General features: G+C 34.6%; 1 protein-coding gene and 1 non-coding gene across 6 annotated transcripts in view; one reads left to right on the forward strand and one right to left on the reverse strand.

Annotated features, from left to right (window-relative positions):
• The window catches only part of LOC125061672 (neurobeachin), a 538892-nt gene that overhangs the window by 250900 nt on the left and 265245 nt on the right, over positions 1–22747 (forward strand). For all 5 annotated transcript variants that reach the window (XM_047667198.1, XM_047667201.1, XM_047667202.1 and 2 more), the window contains exons 4-6: positions 5077–5177; positions 8693–8788; positions 22047–22168. In XM_047667198.1, the coding sequence (XP_047523154.1) occupies positions 5077–5177; positions 8693–8788; positions 22047–22168 (319 nt within the window). The remainder of the gene's footprint in view (positions 1–5076; positions 5178–8692; positions 8789–22046; positions 22169–22747) is intronic.
• Positions 10265–10337, reverse strand: Trnaa-agc. The gene has a single exon. It is a non-coding gene; the product is annotated as a tRNA-Ala (tRNA).

Raw genomic sequence — 22747 nt, forward strand, 5'->3', positions numbered from 1 at the left:
AAAGTTTGTGGGGTTTTGGGAGGTAAATACTGAAACGATTTTGAAAATTCTTCTACCAATAGAAACCGGCGTTATTTGTGAGTGTATACGCTATATTAATACAAAAAATAAAAAGAGATTTTCGTGTTAACCGAACGAAAACGTTTCTTACGATTGCCTGTTTGCACCAGGCAATGGTGTATTGAAAGAGTGTTACGCCATGGCTATCAAACTATTTAAACACCTTCCTAGAAGTTATAGATCACTGCCGTGTAATGCTTTCAATGGTGATTCAATAGCGTGGAGTATTTAGATCATAATTTTAATAACAATTGTAATTTACTGTATATAAAAATAATAGTTAAAAAAACTAAAAAACACGCTTTTAAAGCACATCAAACTAAAAAGTGAAAAATAATTCCTAATTTAGGCTGAAAATGGTAATGAACAAAAAATACTGGTATTATTGTGAAAAAGCGTGGGGCGCTCTGTGCCATATTTTTCGTCTATAGAGCAACATTTTTTAGTTAATTTTTTTTTTCGGATTATTGCATTGTCATCGATCTTTGACAGGTGCGCAAAATTTGAATTAAATCTGTCCGTTTAAAGTGGGTCAAAATCGAGTCCGAAGGAGTCGGTTACATACATACAGTTGAAGCTAATATAAAGCGTGTAAAAACACGTCGAACTCAAAAACTACTGCACGAAATATTTGACGGTTTTCACCAATTGAATTCATGAGGAAGTTGTAGGTATATAATTTCTGTGGTTTAATGTGGGTGTTATTTGATAAAATGGGTTAAAATATTTGCATTCCCGCAAAACAATAAAATAAATTCCGACTGTAACAAGCGAAATGAACCACGCTGGGGGCAACGCGTAATTTGAATGGAATTTAAAATTAATTTTGCCACCAATTTCGAAATTATGAACTTCAGGGGCGCGAGTATTAAACAATTCTCGCGAATAGAAACAAGAAACAAAGCGGAGGCTTACAGCGAGCAATTGTTGCGGAAACTTAATTTAATACAGAAATACAATAAAGCGTTCGAGTCCAGTAATTCCCGCGGTTAACTCGCCGGGATCCAATCCCGGACTGTTCCGGGATTAAACCGGGATTAGTCACCTCAGCGACTCTGGGATTACGTTTGGAACAATACGGCCGCCATTAAGCGAGACTTTTTCCCTATTCGAAGCGGCATAGGAGTACTTCTTTTAATTTATTAGGTCTTGGTACTTTGTTTATACGAAAATACTTTTTTTTTTACTTGGCTTAACCGTCCATGGGCACTTGCGAAATAGCGCCGATGCGTTGCTGGGCTTCTTTCTATGCAGACTTAAGAAATTTTCTAAAAGTGAATCGCGGTTGCGTTACCGGCTTTTAAATAGCTTTTGTTTGCATAATTTGTAATAAAAATATACGTACCGTTTATTCAAGGTTAAACACACATGTTCTGTACAGCGCGGTTGCGTTATCGGCTTTTAAATTACTTTTGTTTGAATAGTTTGTAATAAAAATATACGTAGCGTTTATTTAATATTAAACACACATTTTCTGTGCATCGCGGATGTGTTATCGGCTTTCAAATCACTTTTGGTTGAATAATTTGTAATTAAAATATACGTAGCGTTAATTCAAGGTTAAACACACATTTTCTGTACAGCGCGGTTGCGTTATCAACTTTTAAATAACTTGTGTTTGAATAATTTGTAATAAAAATATCAAGACTTTATTAAACAGTTAAATTTAACTGTAGTTAAATATGCCAACCCTGTATTGACCTCGACAAATTCTTACGAGTTGTTATCTTAAAGGCAAGCTTTGAATTTCATTCTCAACATAAATCTCTTTATCGTCGAGTTTAAACGAAATGGGAATTTTGTGAAAGCCACAAGCTTTCGGATATCCTTGGATTAAGGATGTTACAACGCGAGATAAGGATAATGGTTTGTTTTGCATGTGACTTTGGTACTTCGTTAAGAGTGGGCACCAACCAAAATCATCGTAGATTTTAAGCTATTGCATAGATTTTATCGCGGGCTTTGAGCGCGGCAAGTAGGTGATCAGCCTCCAATGCCTGACACATGCCGTCGACTTTTTGGATCTAAGACATGGCATCCTCGCGATGTTTTCCTTCACCGTTCGAGCGAATGTTAAATGCGCACATAGAAAGTCCAGTGGTGCACAGCCGGGGATCGAACCTACGACCTCTGGTATGAGAGTCGCACGCTTAAGCCAACACAGCCAACACAGCACAACAAAATAATAGTGACTCCATAATCATTATTATTAATTATTTAAATAAAATCGTTTCACACTAAAATCAGTGTTTATGTTCCAAGTTGCATCAAACTCTGTCGAGTAGTTTTTAAAATAAACATTTCTTAGCGGACGAATGATTAGAATGATGACGTGTTTTTGAAGTCGACATCGAGCTTTCGGTATATCCAGATGTGGCTACGTGTCTACTCGGATATCAGGGTTAATCCGGGTACATATATTGTGCCACAAAAATAGGTTGTTACATTATAAAATTACACAATTCTTCTGACGATAATATAAATATATCGCATTAGTAAAATTATTTAGATTAACGTTTTAACAAGAAAATGTACAAACATTACCTGTCCACATCGTATTAACTACTAACTGACGTGAGACTGATCTTAAATTATTATAATTCATGTGCACTTTTTACTTTTCATGTATCCTGTAGTTTAGTTTGTTTTTGTTCCTGTTTAGTATTTTTCTTGATAACTATATATGTAGTTTTGCACTTCTTGCCTATCTTATCTAATTAAATAAAAAAAATCTCACAGTGGTTGCCTGTAAGAGATCGCTCGAAAGCGATAAGGCCGCCAGTTGACCTCCTTTACATTTAATTATGTTAAATTTTTATAATGCAACTAAGCGTTATTTAATAAATAAAATAAACAAGTTGTTAGCCTTTTAATAAATGGTTTTGCTAATTACGAATCGCTTTCACAGAATAAACAGTATTTTTCCTCATTTCTCAATCACTCAATTTGTTTTATCGTGTTTTGTACAATATAACTGGAGCGCTCAACTGCCTTATCAACAGCAGATCAAAAGGACGGATTCAAACTCCGGGTGACGCCGATCACCTGTTTTACTTCAGTAAAAACAATTTTGTCAGTGTGTTCTAGTAATTCAAATTCTCATAAAAGCGCTTCAAGCAACGTAAATCCATATTGACCGGACAAAAGCGCAATAATGTTGGATGATATAAATCTCTAGTTTCTCGCAAGGTGGGTAATAATAGCCCATTCTTAACATTTATGAATAGGCCTTTATTGGCTGGACGTGCTCTCATTGATCAAGTCTAGGCCGGAACCGAAATCTATTGCTATATAGGCTCTTTTATTACCTTCCTTTGTGAGTTTAATAAGGTATAATGTAAAGATTTTTACCCATTCATAAGAAAGAGATCAAGTAGTTTCGCTAAGTTTTTGTAAGTATTTTGTATACGTAAGTATATATATGTAAGTAAGTATGTTGTTCACAGAAAGTCTCATCAATATCTATATAAAAATTGTTAAGCTATTGCATAGATTTTATCGCGGGCTTGCGACCGAACCAAGAAATTCCGTAACGACAAAACCTAACACGATGACGTAATATAGGTGCGGCCAATACGCGTTAGAGCGGGACAGAATGCATACTACGTACTCACATTACTCTGACCAGAACGGTGTAGCCGGTGCGCGTTAGAGTGAGACAGACGACTATATAGTCTGAGTCTGGTAGATTGAATTAATTTATCAAAGAAAAAAAAATACTGCATAAATAAATAATTATAATTGCACGAGTTAAGTCGGTCCCCGAGTGCCACACGTTTTTTTATACTTAAACTACGGACAGATTGAGATGTTGCTTAGAGTGGAGATGAAAGGGCGTCTGAAGTAAAAAAAAATGCGCTTTTGACGTTCTTCAAAAATATAATGTGATAGTAAGGTCCCTCCTTACCTCTAACTTGTTTCCATGACTGAACCCGAAGAACTTAGTGTAAACGAAATTTGGTGATTCGGCAATGAGGCGCCATTGAAACGGGAGATTGTTGGATTATTAATTCAATTGGAATTGCTAATGTTGGGCTCCTAACAATAACGCGATACGACAACTACACGTTTTCATTATGTAAATTGAAGGGTTCGATAAATATTTTATACTCTAATGGCTTTTGACTTTGTGAGCGTTTGAATTTGAATGATTTATAAATGATCGTGCTAGGGTCGATTACGATTTGTTTTGGATCGTCTCCAAAATTTCTGTACCCTTTTTATATTCGGTCTAAGAAAGTACGACCACGCTTATGGAACAGAGATATAATCTCAGCGTTCTCCATCTATTATTCTATCTCAAAAAATGTTTTTTTAATTTTTGAAAAGTATATCCTAGAAATCTCATCTCATAACTTTCATTTTTGGCGAATCCTTGAAGGTATCTGCAGTGAGGTTGTGGAATTTACTTCCCGTGTCTATTCGCTTAGCTTTCCTTTAAATATCTACTGTACAAACACCACTAACTAACTAACTTTCGTACTGACTGATGTGAAAGTGATCTAAAATTATCGTGATTCATGAGCACTTTTTTAGTCTAAAAAATGTCTCATGTATTTTTGCAGGTCTTGTTTACCTTATCTAATATATTTTTTTTGAAAAAACCATTCAACCAGTGGTTGTCTGGAAGTGATCGCTCGAAAGCGATAAGGCCGCCAGTTGCCCTCCATTTCATTTAATTAAGTGTCTATTGTATATACGAAGTGTTAATAAATAAATAAATAATTTCAGTTTTAATTTATTTGACATTAATTGATTTTGAATTTGTATTCATTCATTCACACACTATTTGAACGATGTATGGGTTCGCTTAGTTTTTTTTTTAAACTCGATTATATAAAAAAAACCGTTTCTTAAATTAGGATAATTATTGTTTCTGTATCTTGTCAAAATTTACTTTTACGAGAGTAAGTTTTAAATTTAAAACTTCCCATATAAACCGGGAAACTCGATATTTCGAGTAGTTTTAAGCAATCTTAGTCAGCGAGTTTTTGATAAAAATCTAATTTGTTTCAGATTTACTAATAGAAATGCTGGGTGTCCTGGCCAGCTATAGTGTCACAGTGAAGGAGCTTAAACAGCTTTTCAATGCTATGAAAGCTGTTAATGGAAAATGGGTGAGTTTATTTTATTGAAACCTTTATAACAGAAAGTTTGAAGTGTATTTTGAGTTGTGTATGTAAAAAAAAACGTGTGTCGTACACGCGCTAGAAGTTATACTTCTTTGGCGTAACAAGAAAAAAATATTTTCAATTTTTTTATCTTTCGCCTTATTCTACGTTTCTAGAAAAAACGACACTAACAATGGAACAAATTTATCTCATCATTCTTCCCTAACGCGCCAAAATAAAATAAAATGTTGACTATAAGCTAACATCAGGGTATCGGTTTTTTGTGACGGTGTGCACGCGCACCGTAAAAATTAAGAAGAAAAAAAAATAAAATTACATCCACGATCCTGCAAGAGTCAATTTAATTATATGGGACGGACGTCCGGCATAATTGAAACCGGAAAACGGTGGTTTCTATACGCAAGTAGAAACCACAAATACCAGAGAAGCATAAACGTTTAAGATGCAAATTTAAACAGCACTCGTGACGCAAGTTAACCAGTATTGCAATTGGCCTTGTTGCACTATCTTAGTATCATGTCGCCCTGGTACATTGAAGTCGCCAATGCGGGGGAGGCTGCGGAATTTATCTCTTGGCTCGCGCTAGGTCTTATCTTGTTTATAGATGGGATTACAAATGTTGCAGAGAATTATTAGTAAAAGCTGCACTGTTGAACAATAACAAATGCTTTAACTAAGTTCCCTGTTGTTTCTGGATGCACGCGTGCATTATCTTGTTGTGAAGTTATTTTGAGAACTTAGATTATAAAATTCAATGATATCAAAATCAATCAGATTCTAAATTAAATATTAGCTTCCTTAATAATAATAATACTTAAATATACTCCTTACGAACGATAAAATGGCGATAATGTTCTGTGGCTGTCGACCATATTTTCATACTAAAGGTGGTAAGAATATATGTTTTTATAATATAAATGTTTGTAGTAGTAATAAAACATACCTACATCATCTATGCCCAAATAGGATTTTCTTTCTGTGACCAAAGTTACCTTTATAGTAAGAGAAGAATAAGAATGAACAATCTTTTTAGTTTTAATTTCACTGACCATTACTATTGACAAAACTCTATGGTACGCTAGACAATCTACTTTTATTTTTTACACCTGTCAACACTGACAATGTTGTAACGTGGCTGTCAAAACGTGAATACAAAATAGAAAATTCTGTGTAATGTATTCCATCTCATTCTTTTACACGTTCAATCCTACAGATATATATGTTTGTCTCTTTCTACATAACGCCTCAACTTTTCGAGTTACACTTGATTTTACTCCTCATAAAATTTCCGTACCGGGCCTTATAACTCAAATCGTTTCTTAAGGAGTAAACTCCAATAATATTTCTATCTCCTTTTATGTATCTGTGTGTCCTTTTTGGCGAAGGACTACTCCAAATCCCACCAATTCTGTCTGCACTGTGCCACTCTCTGCCATGTACCATGTGCTGTTTCCTTAATTTGGTCCTATCCACCTTCTAAGTTGCCTTTATTTGGTCCTATCTACCTTCTAAGCTGCCTTTATTTGGTCCTAACTACCTTCTAAGTTGCCTTTATTTGGTCCTATCTACCTTCTAAGTTGCCTTTATTTATTGTACCTTGAACACCAGTTTATTTTTTCTTGCTTCACTTTTCTGTTCCTCTTGCCATGTGCCCCGTCCGTCAATAAATAAAACTTAACTCGTAAATTTACATTTACTGGATGCATTATTATCGGTAAATGCATATTCTATGAAATAGATATTAAAGCCGTTTGCAACAGTATGACAGCGACAAAAGCTGGGTCCACATTTAAAGCCGGGTCCACATTTGTAGCATTTCGGTGCGTATCTCCGTTGCGTGGCTTCGGCGCGTATCATGATCGTTAGTTTGGACGCAAAATGATACCCGTTTATGATACATGCCGTATCGGATACGGCCCGAACCGCACTAAGCGCGTATCTTGATACATCTCGTATCCGATACGCGTATCACGATCGGTGGTATGGACGTATTTTGATACTGTATCACGATACTGTATCGCGATATGATACATGATACATCGCGAACCATCCTGTATCCGTTTTTTCGCGATCATCAAAGAGGATACATGTCGTATCGAACAAGTTTGGATGTGAATGCAGTGAAATAAACATTGTTGAGCTAAATGTAAGTGTAGTAAGTAAAGGTGTACTGAAAGACACGCGCATCAGGAAAAGATACATCGAAAGAAAAGTAAAGCATCTATATTTGTAAAGTTAAAGCCGATACACTGACATGATACAGCATTTGATAAGTATGGACGCGTTTTTTTACAAGATACGCCTTAAAAATACGACATGGACAAAATGACCGTCCATATTTATGATACAAATACTAGATACGATACGACTGATCGTGATACGTCAAGATGCTACAAATGTGGACCCAGCTAAACTTGCTTAGAAATGATACGTTATAACCACGTCATTATAAAATCGTTTCGTCGCTCGTACAAAGTTTGACAATAGAAATATCGAGTTACTAAACACGGTCGTGAAATATTCAGCCTGTAATATGTTGATCAAAACTTTTCTAATAACATATTATACAATTGTTCACTGTAGTTGATATAATATAACGTATGATTTGATATGTACGATATAAATAATGAGAAAAGACAAATTTGCGCGCCCTTGCCCGTGGCAGAATATGGGAACTTACGATTGTACCACCTTATTACACATTCTTGTACCATATTCTTTTTTAATGGCTCTGGCACGATTTGTGCATTAGCCAGCGTCAAGTATAGGTTTTTTTTTATAATTCGTGCTTGTTTTTAGAAATTCGACCGTGTCCTCCATGTAAGGTTTAAGCACTCGCCCGGTACCGCACAACCCTCCCAAAGGCCGAGAACAAATTTAAATTAAATTAAAACTTGCCCTCGAACCGGGAATCGAACCCGGTACCCCTCAACTAGCTGCCACTTAATAAGACCTAAGAATAGGCTATGAGGCACCAGTTTAGTAATTTTTGCTCCACTTTTCTGTCCCCCTTGCCATGTGCCCCGCCCATTTTCACTTTAGTTTAGTTATTGTCACATCTGATATTACATAGGTATCTAATATGTAAAATTCTCGTGGCACAATGTTCTTTCCCATACTCTTCCGAAATGGCTTGACCGATTTTTATGATTTTTTATTCATATTCAGTAAGTATGAGAATTGTCTACTGTCTTTCAAACCCCTAAGTGATAAGGGTTGTCCACCCCAAATTTTTTTTTAGACAATTTTTTTGTTTTATGATGAACCCCTATTTTTCATTATTGTAGATAGTTATTTTTATTGAACTAAAAAATTGTTTTCTAGAAATAATATACACGGCAAAACAAATGTTTGCCGGGTCAGCTAGTTATTATATATTATTACATATTATTTTGATTATAACATCTGTTGCCTAAGTTGTTTGTTTTTCTTTAAGCTGTATTCTTTATTCTGTCTATTCTTTCCTCCTAAAAAGTATTAAAACGACACATATGTTTCAGCCAAGACACTCTGCGAAACTCCTCAACGTCCTTCGTCAGATGCCACATAGAAATGGACCCGACGTGTTCTTCAGCTTTCCTGGTAGGAAGGGATCGGTAAGTGTTATTTATTATTTAGGTACTTGTACCGGGGTATAAGTTATTTGTAAGCAAAAATCAAGTATGAAATTAAAATTAAAGTGTTTCCCCCGAGCGCCTCGTTCAATTAATACGTCACGCAAGTTTTGGAGATTATTGACCCCCCCCCCATGTAGTGCACCGTAACGTTTTTCTGTACCCAATAGTAAAACGTTTCGTGACCACCCAAGTGACTCTTTATACCTAAAAGTTACCATTATGTGGTGTAAAGTACTGGAAAGTCGAAAATAATATAAACAATAACGCAATTCACGCAATTCAATCCCCGCCCTGCATCGTAACGTTTTACAAAAGGACAAAATTCGTGACGTAAAACTTGAACGCTCCCTTACTGTAGATTGGCGTCGGTTAAATTTAAAATTATGACATAGACATAGACATAGACATAACATTTATTACAAACAAAAACACACACACATAAACACACAAAATAACAATACTTAGAGAAAACGTAAAATAAAATAAGACATCACAAACAATAAAAATTAGAAATTAAAATTAAGAAATTTTCTTTTGCCATTCGGTTCGCTTCTAGTGTGCAATGTGTGTGTACTGTGGTTGTAATTGACCCTGGCTCAGCATTATGCTGAGGAGCAAGAAGTTCCACAGCGCTGGTCATTCTGCCAGAGACCACAGCAGCTAGTTTGCGCCTCTAATAAAATAAAATAAATAATTATAATACCAAGTAGAAAAATAATAATAATAATATTAAAGATAAGTATTAAAGAAGTGTGCATGAAAAATAATTATAAAAATACATAACTTAAATCCGGTAAATTGTTTTATTATCAAATGTGTGAAAGTTATGTCAATAAAAGACAGTAAATAATAATAATAATAATAGCAGCTACCTTGGACAAAGAATTAGTCTAGCGATTCAAAGGGGGAACGCTGCCAGTATCTTCGGAACCTTGCCTAAAGGGACTCCTTTTCATAATATATTTTAGTTTATGTTAAGGTTAGTTATTTATTTCAATGTATAATGTATAGAATTTAATCTTTGTTATATATATTATATAATAGGTATATCATGTTACAATGTTAAATCGAATGGATACCAGAGGATCATAAAACCAAAGTGGTTGTATAGACTCTTATTGGAACTCTTTCAATAGAAAACGCGTGCATAGCAATAGTCGTTGCCCGGTTTAGGTTTTAATTGGCAGACTTCGAGTATGAAAATATTTTACCCTGCAATTGTATACGAATCATTATATAGAGTATTTTGCAGAATATATTTTAAAACCTAAAATAAAATGGAATTATATTGGTTTTTAAAAAAAAAATAGCCTCTGACCTTTTCATGTGCCCTTGGCAAGTCATGGAGTTTCTTTCTATAAGGCAATTTTATGGACAAAGTAAATCGTCTTCTTTTAGTGCTTTTTATTACCACTCTAATTGGAAAAAATAAAAATATATTTGTAAAAAAAAATTTGGAGGCGCCGGGTATCGATCCCGGTACCTCTCGCATGCTAAGCGAGCGCTCTACCATCTGAGCTACGCCCCCTGTTTCATATAACATTCAAAAGTAAATACAATAACAATTTTTTAACCTCGAAACATACATACAAGGTTTGAAACGCCACGCCTTTCACTACAGTATATGTGACTTTATCACAAACCGAAAGTAATTCATTCACAAGTGTACATTGTGTTACCTACGTGAATAAATGATTTTTGAATTTGAATTTGAATTTGAATTGTAATATGACACCGTCACGAGTGATTTGAGAGCGGAATCCGCTGTGAGAATTTGAAAAAAGGCATAAAAATGTGTAACAGAATATTTAAGTTAATCGGACTCCATATAAATGTTGCCATCTTCGTATTCGTGACATGAATTATGGTGATAAACGCTATTTTGGAGGAATGTGTGCAATTTTTGGTACGTGCTTTTAACGTATTTGCTGAATTCACATTTATAAGCACGTAGTGGTTATAACTTCACGTATCATGACCGTGCTAAGACAGTATTTTGCAGTCGAAATATCGACGGGAAAAGTACGTTTTTTTCTTCACTTTATAACAAAAAAATTGTGGTGCTACAACCTTTTTAGGTCCTTAGCAGCCCTGCGATTCTGTAACTCACTTTTCGAACTCTGAAAAGGTGGGAGCTTGTAGTTTATTGTTCATCAGAATGCCAAATCATAAAATGACTGCTTCACGACTGATTTGAGAGCGATCGCCGATGCGGAAACCGCTGTGTGTTCGAAAAGTGAGTTAAAGAATCGCATGGCAGAAATCTAAGGATATATTATCATGATCATTTGTTAATCTAATAGGCAAGTAGGTGATCAGCTTCTTGTGACTGACGCACGCCCTCGACTTTTTGGGGCTAAAGCAAGCCGGTTTCCTCACGATGTTTTCCTTGTAAAAAATTGCGGGAATATTTTTTTTTGTTGGTAATGGAGTCTGGCCTGAAGAGCCTTGAAAGCTCAACTCAGGTGCTTTTGGACCTCACAGTGGCAGGGTGCCATTCTGCTGCCCTTCCCCGGTGAAGGCAGTTTTGTACCCTAATCTGACTAATTTACATTACCTATATAAATGTAATATTCAAAATATATCTAAAACTGCTCTGAAGCAGTGTTGGCCTAGTAGCTTCAGCGTGCGACTCTCATCCCTGAGGTCGTAGGTTCGATCCCCAGCTGTGCACCAATGGACTTTCTTTCTATGTGCGCATTTAACATTTGCTCGAACGGTGAAAGAAAACATCGTGAGGAAACCGGCTTGCCGTTGACAAAAAATTCAACGGCGTGCGTCAGGCACAGATGATCATCTACTTGCCTATTAGATTACCAAATGATCATTAAACAGATACATAAATATGAGGCTGAGACCTAAAAAGGTTGTAGCGCCATTGATTTATAGAATAAAACTGTATATAAGTTTATTCAAGACGTAATCTTTATTAATATCGCGATTTGATTAATTCCGAAGCGTTTAGTAAAATAATTTTCCGAGATTTTTCCCTAATCCCGAGGCGTGAAGTAATTAAAAGTCGAATATAAAGGGTAATTTATCGCTCCCGGGAGGTTCCCCTAAATGGTACTAATTAAGGCATTCCGATAATGGATTCTAGAGCCTTGGGGTCTAACCTCAAGTGGCAAGGGATCTGCATTTTACATTAAAGGTTTATAAACGTTTACATCCATATTGTCTTTGGTTAACGGGTCTAACTAGTCTGGCCATAAATACTCACTTATAATACTAATATACTTTTCTTGAAGCAACGACCAGAGAAAATTTTCACAAAAAATTATCAGTATAATACCATGTAGGTTGTACCACGTGACGTCGAATGGTGCAATTCTATTGGCCGATATTTGGGTCGGAAAAATAATCTTACATAAAAAGGGTGCGTGTATGTACGCGCGTAAGAAGTTATACTTCTTTGGCATTATTAAAAATAGTTTTTGTTTGCATGCAAATAATTAATTACAATTAAATAATCAAAGACTGGAAAAAGATTCATTATAGCCAATAAAGTTCAGTTTACATTTGAAAAATTAAATAAATATTTATCATTATTTTCTTACATTAAGTGTAAATAATAACAAGTATTTTTTAAGTTGCCGAAATTTGTTAAAAATGCGGTACTGTGTACGTTCTTTTGTCGGTTTATTGTCCTAGCCACTAATAATTAAGTTGGACTCTCGGCATAATACGTCCTGAACTTTTTAAGAAATCCCTTCTTTTGTTTACAAAATTATACTTTATGCAAAATAATTTGTTTAAACTTCAAATGACGAATTGTAAATTAAAATGCCACGTGTTTTTATTATCGAAGAAATAAATTTAAAAAATTAAATTTATAATTTGTATTGATTTTCGACACTTTTAATATTTGAATGACAATTAAATTCCTAACATATCATACTTTTTCTCTCCCTCTAAGTCTCGGAAATCTTAAGTTTTAGATTTGTATAAATATAAACAAGAGTTAAAAATTAGTTTGCCAAAGAAGTTTCACTTCTGACATGTGTACTTTGTACGCACGCACTTTTTTTTAATAGTAATCAAAGTTATTAGTTAGTTTTATTAATTATAAAACGCAAAGGTAGTCTGGATCTAGCCGATCAGAAAGAACGGCCTTTTTATCTGCTTTATAATGTACAGAGCTTATTATAATAATTTTGCGTCAGCAAGATTTATTCTTAGGGTCTGTTTCACAATGTATGGATAAAGTACCAATTAGCTATGCAACACATGAATTATTTGGAAGATAAATTGTGCTATTTGACATTCATCGGACTCATAACTTATGATGGACTTTATGTTACGAATACCGCTATCTGACAGTCGTGAAACACAACAATAGTGTTTATCCTACTAATCTATATATATAAAAGAAAGTCGTGTTTGTTACAACACTTATAACTCGAGAACGGCTGGACCGATTGCCATGGTTTTTGATTTATTGGATTTGTTTCCGTCCCGAATAGCAGAATAAGCAATAAAATATCGGATAAGTTATCGAATAACAATAAATAAATTAATTAATTTTACGAATGCAAAAACCATATGGTGCCATCTGTTGACAAAACTACGCATCATGTTACGTCGAATTCGTGTCAGTTCAAGAAATTCCGATCTTGAGGTGAATCAGGAGATGCATAACCATGCTTTGATCCTGATCAAAAGATGTTGGATATCAGAAAGTGCTTAGCATGCAGTATCGCCATATTGACGCTAGAGAGAAGATGCCTAATGTGTAAAACTGCCATTCTTCTTTCGCAATGGCAAGCAATAAAACATTTCTGTATTTGCAAAAAAGTTGTACCTATTAATATAATACTTAACATTAATGAAATCCTAAAATAAGTTAAATTAAAGTAACAACGATATTATAAGTTTGTAGGGCGGAACGAAGTTAGCCAGGCCAGCTAGTAAGTAATAAATAGCTAATTTGGAACTTATGTAGAACTTATCCGTACATTGTGAAACAGACCCTTAGTCTGATAAATCACGGCGTTGACCGTCTGTCCAAAACGTCCCAATCGATAAACGAAAAGGGCCGTACGGTCCCGTCGAAGATTTCGAATTCAAATCCCTTTGATATATTCGTCCTTTGCTTTTATTGAGGACACGTGTTTTCTTTGATTTTCTTTTAAGTAATAAAAGAAATTTGTTTTGGAGATAATGCTACTTCACTAGGCTACTATGAATGTTTAGCAAGTGTAAAGTTCTGAATTTAAAAATCACAACAAGTGTCGCGGACCAACCTAAACGCTTCTTCAACCATTCTAATTTCTAAGCACTGAATGGCCCGAAGGCAAATTTGATTGGCCTGAATAGTCTTGACAGCTTACTGCTTAGCTCGGGCTATTTTGGCGAGCATTTTGAGCTTTTCTCACGACTAGCAAGGGCGTCTCCTGCTAGTTTTTACGAGCGTGGCGATACTTAAATCGTCTGAGTTACGCCCCGAGAGTATAGCTAGACGCAGGCACTCTCTTCAACTGTTACATTGCATTCATTCATTTCATAGCAATTAACTAAATCATGGGAGTTATGCCCCGAGAGTATAGCTAGACGCAGACACTCTCTTCAACTGTTACATTGTATTCATTCGTTTCATAACAATTAACAAAATCATGGGAGTTATGCCCCGAGAGTATAGCTAGACGCAGGCACTCTCTTCAACTGTTACATTGCATTCATTCTTTACATAGCAATTAAGATTTCGTTTATGTTTTATTATTGTACGTAGGTGGTTCATATAGAGTAAAAAACAATCCTCTATTATTTAAAGCATACCGATGACCTAAGAACCGTACGTAATATTTTTTAACTTTTCAAATGATTGTAACACTTTCGGGCTCTTTATGTGTAATACAGTATCTTGTAATATGAAACTTTGGGATTTCTCAAGTTCCGGCCGGAAACAGATTGCTTTTATACGCAGCTGGAATTTATTCGACCAGTTTTCCTTTTGCGAATACGTCATCACTCATGTGTGATAGTTCTGACAACACAGTGAGGATTTGTAAGAAAGAGTTTTGTGTCATTTTTATTATAATTTAAATGGTAAATAATGAAAACAAAAAATTAAAAAACATCGGGGAGCATTTATCCTTAAGCGATCTATTTCAGGCAACCCTAATTAAAGAAAACAGTGGAAAAGGGAATTGTGAAGAAGTGCTTGTTTATTTTTATTATAATAATACTAAACAACTATGTCTAGATTTGCTTGAAAATATAGTACATTTCACTAGGTAGTTTTCAAAACTGAGCGTTTTTCAAGGCAGTTTTTGCCGCGCACCACCACTTTGTGGAACCAGCTGCCCACTGAAGTATTTCCGAACCAATTCGACTTAGGGTCCTTCAAGAAACGAGCGTACCAATTCTTAAAAGGCCGGCAACGCACTCGCGAGCCCTCTGGCATTGAGAGTGTCCATGGGCGGCGGTATCACTTAACATCAGGTGAGCCTCCTGCCCGTTTGCCCCCCGTTCTATAAAAAAAAAGCAGCCACCGAATCGTGCCAATTCTTAAAAGGCCGGCAACGGACTTGCTTGTATCGTGAGTCAACGTCAACATCAACATCAATTGAGCCTCCTGCCCTTCCATAATCAATGCTTCATCAACTCCGTCTTTGTCACGTCACCAAAGGCCGGCACCGCACTCGCGAGCCCTCTCCAGTGTCTATGGGCGGCTGTATCACTTAACATTAGGTGACCTTCCTGCCCGTTTGCCCCCTGTTCTATTAAAAAACAAGGCAATACATAGAAACATAACTTTTGCTAATGGTTATTTAAGAAGCCTAAAGAATTCCAAACAATTTTACAATATCTAAAGCCCATAAAGATTTATTTTGTTTAAGAACTCATCAAAAACCACTTTGAGTGAGCGCGATCCAAAACTGTTTATTGGGGAAATCAGTTTTCATTCTATTTATCCACTTATTTCTGATCTCGTCGGATGTAAATTTGGTTATCTTATTTTCCCGCCATCAAGAAAAGTCTTTTTTTTAAATACTCAGAGAGAGAATTGGAGATTCTTTTATTTTAATCATTTTTTATCTTGCTGGCCTGGCGAACATCGTACCGCCTAACAGTCGATTCTTTATTTTTTTTAAATACTTATTCTGCTATTCGGGACACCGGTCTAGCTAGTAAGATAAAAAAAAAGAAAATTGATAAGACAAAAAATACATTATGTCAAAAAATAAAAATTTACCTTCCCGGAACCCCTTCACTAACACTTGAACTTTATGCTAGGTATTAAAGTTCAAATTGACTTTTAAGTATTATTACGAATATTTTGTATGGGAATATAGAAAAGTGTTGTTTTTAGACTTTTTCACTCAATTTTTTTTTAATTTTTCTCCGTAAGAACCATCCTCGTACTTCAAGGTATATTATTTAAAAAAAATCAGACAAATCGGTCAAGCCGTTTTCATGTTATGTCGTGACAACGGAAAACGGGTTTCATTTTTATATATATATAGATAATGTGTTATTGATATAATGATTTTCAGCTGTAAAATACTAGAAACAGAACTAATTTCAGCGTACGACCAACCAGCCTCCAGAAGATAAACCACTCCTTATATGGAAATTGTATTCGTTTTAACAACAAACTCCCAATCGAAATTAAAGAATTATTATTAAATTCAAAACCCTCGTTAAAAGTAAATTAATCAATAAAGCTTTTCATAATTCGAATATTTAAATGATCCTCATCCTTGGGATTGATTTGCTCCAGTTCAAACAATTTGTATGACTCAAAACTTAGCGATTAAAAAGAGTGGCGGAAAGTTTCTTGCCAGTTCTTCTTACGCTCTACGCCCTTGACTTGCGAACTGGTAGTAAATGTAAATTTACAATTAATTTAACTTCTTTTTTGACGTTCATAAGTGTACTTGTTTAACTATATGAATAAAGATAGTTAGAGTTATTTATGTGTTAGAGAACATCTGTAGTAGTACGGGAGGTAGCAACGTTTGAAAAAAAAGAATTTTAGGTCAGCTGATTTTGTGATATGTCTTCCTTCTTGCACTTCCGGTTAGAGTCTGGGCAATCTGGCTGGCGGTAGTGGTTGCGTTCATTAGTGCGCATCCTATCTGTCCAGGTAAAAATCCTGGATTTTAAAAGCATTTTAAGAAGCGTAATTTTTAATTTTTCGTTTTTAAATACGTCTACCTGACATACTTTTTTTATTGCCAGACATTTTTCACGTTGCTAACTATGTGCCAGACGCGATTTTAAGTTTTATTTTTATGAAAATTTCAAAGCATTTTAGAATGTCTGTAATTTTAATATTATGTTATTTAAATATAAGGAAAACTGAAAATGAATTTGCCAGACATTAATTCGGTTGTTAAGTCTTGAATTAAAATGATAAAGTTTTGCAGTATGATGAAGCATTGCATTTTAAGAAGCGTAATTTTTGATTTTTCCTTTTTAAATACGTCTACCTGACATACTTTTATTATTGCCAGACATTTTTCACGTTGCTAACTATGTGCCAGACGCGATTTTAAGTTTTATTTTTATGAAAATTTCAAAGCATTTTAGAATGTCTGTAATTTTAATATTATGTTATTTAAATATAAGGAAAACTGAAAATGAATTTGCCAGACATTAATTCGGTTGTTAAGTCTTGAATTAAAATGATAAAGTTTTGCAGTATGATGAAGCATTGCATTTTAAGAAGCGTAATTTTTGATTTTTCCTTTTTAAATACGTCTACCTGACATACTTTTTTTATTGCCAGACATTTTTCACGTTGCTAACTATGTGCCAGACGCGATTTTAAGTTTTATTTTTATAAAAATTTCAAAGCATTTTAGAATGTCTGTAATTTTAATATTATGTTATTTAAATATAAGGAAAACTGAAAATGAATTTGCCAGACATTAATTCGGTTGTTAAGTCTTGAATTAAAATGATAAAGTTTTGCAGTATGATGAAGCATTGCATTTTAAGAAGCGTAATTTTTGATTTTTCCTTTTTAAATACGTCTACCTGACATACTTTTTTTATTGCCAGACATTTTTCACGTTGCTAACTATGTGCCAGACGCGATTTAAGACTTAACAATCGAATTAATGTCTGGCAAATTCATTTTCAGTTTTTATTATATTTAAATAACATAATATTAAAATTACAGACATTCTAAAATGCTTTGAAATTTTTATAAAAAAAAAAACTTAAAATCGCGTCTGGCACATAGTTAACAATGGGAAAAATGTCTGGCAATAAAAAAAGTATGTCAGGTAGACGTATTTAAAAACGAAAAATTAAAAATTACGCTTCTTAAAATGCTTTTAAAATCCAGGATTTTTACCTGGACAGATAGGATGCGCACTAATGAACGCAACCACTACCGCCAGCCAGATTGCCCAGACTCTAACCGGAAGTGCAAGAAGGAAGACATATCACAAAATCAGCTGACCTGAAATTCTTTCTCGAAAACGTTGCTACCTCCCGTACTATAGGGATCCGTAAGGTTGTTAGGTTGTTACATCTCACTGTCATATATATTTAGTTATCTAGTGCAGATACACATACACTACATATACAGATACAGATACTTCTGACTTAACATATAAATTTACATACATTCCACAACCCACTGGCTGGCAAGTACGCACAGTCATGAACACCAGCTTAACTATGATCCATGTTTTCGTTTAAAGCTTAAAAAATTGTATTATCGATAAAATTAATATCATAATTTCAAATGTAAATAAAAATGTAATTACATATGGACCTTTTGATGTTCAAATCATTTGAAATCGAGTAAATCCAACGGCGCGGAAGTGTTTCGAATATTTCCGCGTCAAAATATTTAATGAATATTGTTTGATCTCGGAATAATGGTTGATCAACATTTGGGGATTTACATTTTTTAATATCCCAGTTAACAAAGGAGGTTATCAGGTTTAGATATATCGTTGGAATTAGATTATATTATTATAGTTTCTTCTAATATATAACATTCTCATTTCACATTTCTCATTGTTCGTTCCCATACTCTTCCGAAACGGCCCGACCGATTCCGACTCGACATATTCCGTAAGTCTGTGAATCGGCTACATCTATCTTTCGAACCCCTTAATGTTAAGGGTGGTCCACCCCTAAATTTTTATTTTTTTATGATATTGAAATACAAAAACCTTACAACCCTTAATTTTTACCTCTCTACGATCAACCACTATTTTTTATTTGTTAATTAAATCATATGACTTGAATGAACTCTGTCTGAGGTTTATATAGATAAAAATTCACAGAAAAACCTGAAAGGTTTCATTCCGGAAAACCGAAAGTGGAGTTTCTTGCCCATTCTTCTCCAAACTACCTTTTTCTTTTACTTCATTTTTCTTCGAAACTACCTTTTGGAAGGGGCAACTAGAATCTTTATATTTTATTTGACGTTCAAAAGTGCCATTTTAGGTGGTCTAATTAAAAGATTTGACTTTGACCAAAGTTGGTAGCAATTGGACTGAGGGACCTTCAAGACACGACCGTAAAGATTTAAAAGGCCTGCAACGCCATCGCCACCCTTCTTGCATGCCATCTTTCCACCAATGGATTCTTTTTCTGAGGGCTAGATACAAAAATTATCTCTCATCTCTTCTATCATCTATTCTCAAAACATAAAGCATTGTAAAAAAACTACTAGGTAAACATAAACTGAAGGCGTATGTTAGGCACATTATCCTTAGCATTCATAATCAAACAGAGAAATCTATGGCCTATTTCCATTATTTCATTTAAATGAATATCATAATATAATAGCGTACGCTTAATGAACGCTTAATAATTTTATACTCCCTTTTTAATTGACACCCTACGAGGGTTTAATTATTCGCATTTTTCACGAATGAAATGGAGATGTTTTTAACTGTGTTCCGGGTATAACAAACATATTCTAAACGTTAATTACATCGCTTTGTCCGTGTCCGGTCAACAATTGTGTAAAACTAAGCTACAGCTTGGAGCTTGTACAATGCGCTCGAAACTACAAAGTGAAACTTACAACTCCTAAATATCTATTTGTTCCTGGTACACGCTTGTGTGACTTTTTATTTATTTTTCAGTGACAAAGTTCTAACTAACGTAGTTAAAATAGAGGACACCGTGAGCCATTTTTGTCAAAACCCTCCATCTTTTAGTCGATACCAACTCCGGGGAAATAAATACAGATAATGCAACTTTCTCTACAGCTGTGATACTTTTTGACATCCAACACCTTTTGTCTTCAGTCACCGTGACCGCGCACGCTGTGAAGCACGCGAAACGTCGGATAAATTTAAAATTATGTATAATTGTAAATTTATAATAATGCATAACTTTAATCCGGTTAAAAAGTTTTTTCTTTAACGTAGTTAAATTTTAATTTAACTAACGCTTGAATATTCAAAATATAATTTCACTCTTTGTGACGATTTTACGTAACCATTATAGGGGAGGGGGGGGGGGGGGTGTCTTTGATTTTCTTATTTGGTGATTACGTCAATAGTATTTATTTATTTTTTACACATATTACCCACACATTGTCTATGCTTGGAAACGAAATGCATTTTCGAGGATTCCTACAAAAAATTAATACGTTTATGTTATTATTTTTGAGAGCTTTGCTAACTTTTGCTGACAAAAGGAAGGGGGGGGGGGATAAATCGCAGTTAATCTGCTTACGTAATACTATACGTATACGTAATATTGAAACCAGCTTTTTATACTTAATGTACCGAAATAGAAAAAGTACGATGCGGGTTTTGGTAGCTTTTTGGTTCATACATCAATGCCTCTTTGTTAAATATAAAATACTAGCTGATCCGGCAAACGTCGTTTTGCCATGTACGTATATATCCTTTATAATAAAAAATAGGGGTTTATCGTAGAGGGGTGAAAATTAGGGGTTGTATGTATTTTTTCATGCTGTATCATAAAAAAATAAAACAATAAAAATTTATCTAAAAAATTGAAAAATATATTAGGGGTTGACTACCCTTAACATTTAGGGGGATGAAAAATAAATGTTGTCCGATTCTCAGACATACCCAATATGCACACAAAATTTCATGAGAATCGGTCAAGCCGTTCCGGAGGAGTTTAACTACAAACACCGCGGACGCGAGAATTTTATATATTAGATATTCAAGCTCTTTTTAAACGCTCAAAAATTGCGAGCGAGGAAAGCACCAGCGCTGGGTTCATGGGTACTACCAACTTAAATCTTTTGTTTTTATGTAAATTGACTGAAAAAATACATTTAAATGTTCGAAGACTTTACATATCATTTACACGGTTTACGTAAGTCTAAACAATTCCTTACACGAACTCTATCGATGTTTCGTATCAATAAAATCTACATACATTCCCCCTTTCCAGAGATTCTTCTTAAGATCCCAAATACATTTAGCCTGAACATGAACGGTTAAATCAAACAAGAACATGTTCTGATTCATAACATTGTAAGTTTGAAATTCTTTCTCCTCTAGTATGTTTTGTATTTTCAGTTTATATTATACTAATACTAGCTGACCCGGCAAACATTTGTTTTGCCTTGTACATATATTATTTCTAGGAAATATTATTTTAGTTCAATAAAAATAACTATCTACAATAATAAAAAATAAGGGTTGAGGGGTGAAAATTTGGGGTTGTATCTATTTTTGTATGTTGTATCATAAAAAAATAAAAACAAAATTTCTTTTTTAAATGATAAAATTAGGGGTCTCATATCCTAGCGGTCTTATTAAGTGGCAGCTAGGTGAGGGGTACCGGGTTCGAGGGCAGGTTTTAATTTAATTTAAATTTGTTCTCGGCCTTTGGAAGGGTTGTGCGGTACCGGGCGAGTGCCTAAACCGTACATGGAGGACACGGTCGAATTTCTAAAGACAAGCACGAATTATAAAATATCCTATACTTGACGCTGGCTAATGCACAAATCGTGCCAGAGCCATAAAAAAAAATGATAAAATTTTTTTTTTGGGGTTGACAGTTGACACCCCTTATCACTTAGGGGGTTAAAAAATAGATAGTAGGTGATTCTCAGACCTACTGTATATGTATATAAAATTTGATAATAATCGGTCAAGCCGTTTCGGAGGAGTAAGCAATGATTTTGTATCCAAAGGGTACAAAATCAAAGTTAGAGGAGACAATATAGTTTTTACTTGCCCGAGAGAGCTGAGACGGGGTAACTTGCCCACACAAGTAGCATCCCATACTAAATAAAAGACTAACCAACATTTTAATTTTCTTTCAGGCTGTAGTGCTGCCCCCACTGGCTCGGTGGCCATACGAAAATGGTTTCACATTTACAACGTGGTTTCGGCTGGATCCTATCAACTCTGTCAATATCGAACGGGAGAAACCATACTTGTATTGGTAAATATTTTTTTTAAGAACTATTTGATATGAGGCACATGTATACTAACTTTTTTAGTATAGTAGTTTTATTCTAGGAGTACATTGTCTTCGCATATAATTATTTAACTAATGTAAACAAAATATTGTAAACCTATTTTAAAAAAGTGTGGAGTTTCTTGCTCATTCTTCTCCACACGAAACTACCTTTTGGAAGGGGCAACTAGAATCTTCTTTATACTTTATTTGACGTTCAAAAGTGTTATTTTAGGTGATCTAATTGAAATAAATGATTTGACTTTGACTTTGACTCTATAAAGATGAACTATATTATGTCTTAATCTGACGCGCTTGAGTCTATATCTAGATATCTATACAGCAAATAAACAGCTGGTATATATAAATCTTCTGTGCATGTATTCGTAATCAAACTTCTAAACGGTTGGACAGATTTTGATGAAATTTTATGTGTGTTCAAGTGGAGTCGAGAGAATTTACATTATTAGATTTTTTTGTATGTAAGACGTGTGTGACAACGTCTGTCGGATCCGCTAGTATTACTTTCTTTGATTTTCTTATTTGGTGATTACGTCAACAGTA

This window comes from Pieris napi, chromosome 24 (assembly GCF_905475465.1).
Source record: "Pieris napi chromosome 24, ilPieNapi1.2, whole genome shotgun sequence".
NCBI lineage: Eukaryota > Metazoa > Arthropoda > Insecta > Lepidoptera > Pieridae > Pieris > Pieris napi.